Source organism: Adiantum capillus-veneris, chromosome 3 (genome assembly GCF_014529385.1).
Source record: "Adiantum capillus-veneris isolate H3 chromosome 3, ASM1452938v2, whole genome shotgun sequence".
Lineage (NCBI taxonomy): Eukaryota > Viridiplantae > Streptophyta > Polypodiopsida > Polypodiales > Pteridaceae > Adiantum > Adiantum capillus-veneris.
This window is the reverse complement of record NC_140933.1, coordinates 32,357,407-32,361,186: the sequence shown is the minus strand read 5'-3', so window position 1 is coordinate 32,361,186 and position 3,780 is coordinate 32,357,407. Positions and strand designations below refer to the sequence as shown.

Here is a 3,780-nt window from a genome sequence, read left to right as displayed (position 1 = left end):
TAGGAGGACTCCCCAAGATGGCACAAGTGGTACCGTTTAATAGTCAGATGTTATGCAAGCTACAAAAGCATTTGTTTGGAGTCCATCGTGAGGAAAATTTGTACCTTTTTTTCTTAATTCAACTTTCGACTTCCCTTCAGAGAAACAAACTTTACTTTTCGCCCTGAATTTCTAAATTTCGAAATTTAAAAATGGCATTGCGACGACCCAAAACCCCCCAACGCCATAGATCCCATTTGAAGCTGCCCAGGTGAGACAGTGTGGAGGATGCACTAAGAGCACATTCGCAGGGGCGGGGTTGAAGCGCCGCCCACTTGCGTAATCGAACATTGTCGGGTGGTGTCAACTCTGCCGAAATCGATAGAGTTGGATTTCTAGTCTTCTACCCCCGCCTGCTGAATTGGTGCTCGCTTTCAAGGGTGCTGCAATTAACACGTACGGATGAAATAGCTGACGAGCAGCAGAGTTCCACCCCGCTTGTGCGAACGCGCCCTAAACTTATGTAAGTGGCAATGATCATGCTCCAAATGAAGCAATTGAGTGGAATTACCGCAAATCATGATTTCCTCACAGGTCACGGGCACAAACTTCAAGGACTGGAGGAAGACTGAGGAGCGATGGGACAACTTGTATGGGGTAGGACCCTAGTGGGGAAGTTGGAAACTGAAAAGCCTGATTGAGCAGTTATTCATTAAATTTGGGAAAGGCCTTACAATTTTTAGCACATCACACGAGATAGCCGTGACGCGTGAGTCAGAATTTCAGAATATTTTGTATGACGCTGGAATTTGTAAAAGGTCCAACAATATTCTCAAATCTTTATTCTTGCATATTTCAGAATTTAGTTATGCCCAAAGAAAATCCAGTATTTCTTGCCAATCCTTGGCAAGCAATAATTAATTTCACAAAATCGTAATTCTTTTTTTTTTTTTTTAAACAGAAGAAAACTCCAAGGAGTATTAATTTGGGATGGATAATGGGAAAAATAGACAATAATTTACTTAGGTGGGGATGTAGACACAGAAAATTTTACAATTATTTATATTTTACATGCAATATTTAATAATAATTCCTCATTGTTTGTGATTTTAGCATTTTGAGGCAACGCCTGCCAGCCGCATAATAATTAACAGCACTAGTGAGGGGGTAAAATTTAAAATTTACTATAGTGAATTGGGCAAATACGGAGAGATATATATATATATATATGATTTTTTTGTCAACAGAGGAAAAAAGAAAGCAGTAAAATTCAAGTCCCCACATGGTCTGGACAGACATGAGTCTAGATTCTAGACCCTAGAGAGAGAGCGCGTAAAAAGGATTCATAAAATAAAATAAAAATTTACAATAGAATGCTAGCTAGCCGCCCCAGTTGCGGTAGCAGCAGAAAAGCCCATTGCAAGGCAACGCATTTCAGTCGCCTCCCAGCTTCCCACTCTTCGCCTTCTAATCGCTCTTGGGAAGCAGCTGGCTATGAGGCCAAATTGGTAGCTAAGTTACCATTATATGCCTGATCATAAGCTTGCCCTACGCAAAACTCGGGATATCGAAACATGCGCAACAACGACGTAGTACTGCCTCCCGGCCTGAAAGCTTTTGCATCTGTGCGTGTATTTTCCAACCCTAACTCTCCTTGAGCTTGGTAAGGAAGTGAGCTTTTAGCGCAGAGAGAGAGAGAGAGAGAGAGAGAGAGAGAGAGAGAGAGGTAAGATGGGCAAGCCCGGCAATGACCACCACCATGGCGCTTCGAAGCTCCCCAGCTCTGCAATTTCCAAGCTTGAGGTACGATCTCCTCCTCTTCCTCTTACTATGCGGATCGTTTTTTTTTTGTTTCTAATTGTGTTAGTTTACTTAGTTTAGCTCCCCTCCAAGTGTACATTTCAAACGATTATTCGCTTCAGCATTGCCTGCAACTCGGCATTGCGTAGTAGCTAATCCTCACTTGCCCTTGCATTCCAGCCTAGTAGAGTTCTTTTCAAAGGGAAATTATTTCCTCAATAGCGTCTTACGCTTTAATTTGCCCATTCCCTTTGTTTTGCAGACTTCTATCACACTCAAGGTTCTCATACACTGCGAAGGGTGTAAACGGAAAGTGAAAAGGATAATCAAGTGTGTTGATGGTAAACTGTTCTCTCTGTCAGTGGTTCACACATGAGGATACGTTTATGTCATGTTACATGGAAATTATGTCTCCCAATCAACACACGCTCTTATACTAGCGCACTCGCTATCAACATCTTAATGATGGTCTTGCTGTTGCAGGGGTCGAATCAGTAACCATTGAACCAGAGAATGGCAAGGTAATAGTGTCAGGAAAGGGTGTGGATGCGAAGGACGTGTTGCAAAACTTGCACAAGGCAGGGAAGCATGCGGAAATATGGCATTTTGGCGGAGCTGGCAAGGCTCCCAGCCACATGAGCTTGCCTACCAACCTTAACAGGCCAACCAACAACAACAACCACAACAGCAATGCAAACAACGTGAAGGCTGTGGGATGGGATCCCAAACTTAATGTGGAGGACAAGAAGGGCTTCAACACAAAAGGAAGAGGCAATGATGGCAACAATTTCAATGCTAGTAGTGGGGCAAACACCAACTTCAGTCATGGCAAATCTAAAGGCGGAGATCAGATGGTAGAGTTGGGAAATTTGGTACCCCAAAAGCCCCCTAATTTCCCCAATGGGGGGAGCTATGCAAGTGGTGGCCATTTTGATAAGCCTAGCTTTCCGAGCAACAATGTTGCGATTTTGAGCAGGAATGTGGCTCCGATGCCGTCGGTTTATTATGGGGAGACAAGCCAAAGTGGTGCTCGTGAGAGGTCTGAGTATGCTTCTGCTGACTATGCTACTCACATCTTCAGTGATGAGAATGCTAACAATTGTAGTATAATGTAGGCGGTGATGTGGGGACAACATAGAGCTACCTCGTCTTCTGCTAGATGAATTCCCTTGTTTAGTGTAATAGCCATAGCTATAATCTCTTCTTCCATCCCTCCATATAAGAATGTAGCCAGAAAAGTAACCCACCCACCCACCTTGCTGCTTGCCCAGTTTGGCCTAATGTCTGATCGACTAAACTACGTGGAGTTACTCACTCATTTAACTCCACGTATGATGTTGTCGACTCTGTCTAATTAACTTGATTTAGCCAAAAAGCTTAAACTGCATGGTAAGCTAGTAGTGGTCCAATAATTCGGCCCGTTATAGTAAGGTAAAGTGATGTGATTAGCGTCCTATTTTTACTCATTAATTGATAATTATTTGGCAGTGGCGGGGAACAGCGAAGAGACGGTGGTAGTCCAGAGACAGGTTGGAACTTGGAACTTGGAAGCGGGTGACGGTGGAGGCAATATTTTAGTGTGTGTGTGTGTGTGTGAGAGAGAGAGAGAGAGAGAGAGAGTAGGCTAGTGAGAGAGGGTCCAAGAGTCCAAGGAAGTGAGGGTTGGAACTTGGATGTGAGCTTTCACATCGATTGGTCGGCTATCACACTTTGTGTCAGCTTTACGTGGGGCACATGCTTCGCCTCCTGCACGGCTTCTCTCTCTCTCTCTCTCACTCACTCAGACTCGACTCTCGAGCCCCTCGGCCCCCTCTTATAGTCGCTGTGAGACTTGGTTGAGTCCAATTTCGTCAAACCTCAAGATGTGTACTGTGCCACTATATACGATATTATGGGTATGTGTGTGTGTGTGTGTGAGAGAGAGAGAGAGAGAGAGAGAGAGAGAGAAAGAGAGAGAGAGATGAACTTTTACAAAGGTCCAATGTGGCCTCTGAGAAAAAA

At 44.0% G+C, this 3,780-nt stretch overlaps 1 protein-coding gene across 1 annotated transcript; it reads left to right on the top strand.

Annotated features, from left to right (window-relative positions):
* The first annotated feature begins 1,371 nt into the window (after positions 1-1,371).
* Positions 1,372-3,166, top strand: LOC147460705 (uncharacterized). The gene is made up of 3 exons (XM_086508422.1): positions 1,372-1,782; positions 2,042-2,120; positions 2,263-3,166. Exons 1-3 carry the CDS (start codon positions 1,711-1,713, stop codon positions 2,892-2,894), a joined length of 783 nt encoding a protein of 260 aa, XP_086364548.1. The 5' UTR covers positions 1,372-1,710; the 3' UTR covers positions 2,895-3,166.
* The last annotated feature ends 614 nt before the right edge of the window (positions 3,167-3,780 follow it).

Coding starts and splice junctions, on each gene's coding strand:
- LOC147460705 (XM_086508422.1), top strand. CDS start 1,711: ATGGGCAAGCCCGGCAATGACCACCACCATGGCGCTTCGAAGCTCCCC. Junction 1,783..2,041: donor CTGCAATTTCCAAGCTTGAG/GTACGATCTCCT, acceptor TTTGTTTTGCAG/ACTTCTATCACACTCAAGGT. Junction 2,121..2,262: donor GATAATCAAGTGTGTTGATG/GTAAACTGTTCT, acceptor TTGCTGTTGCAG/GGGTCGAATCAGTAACCATT.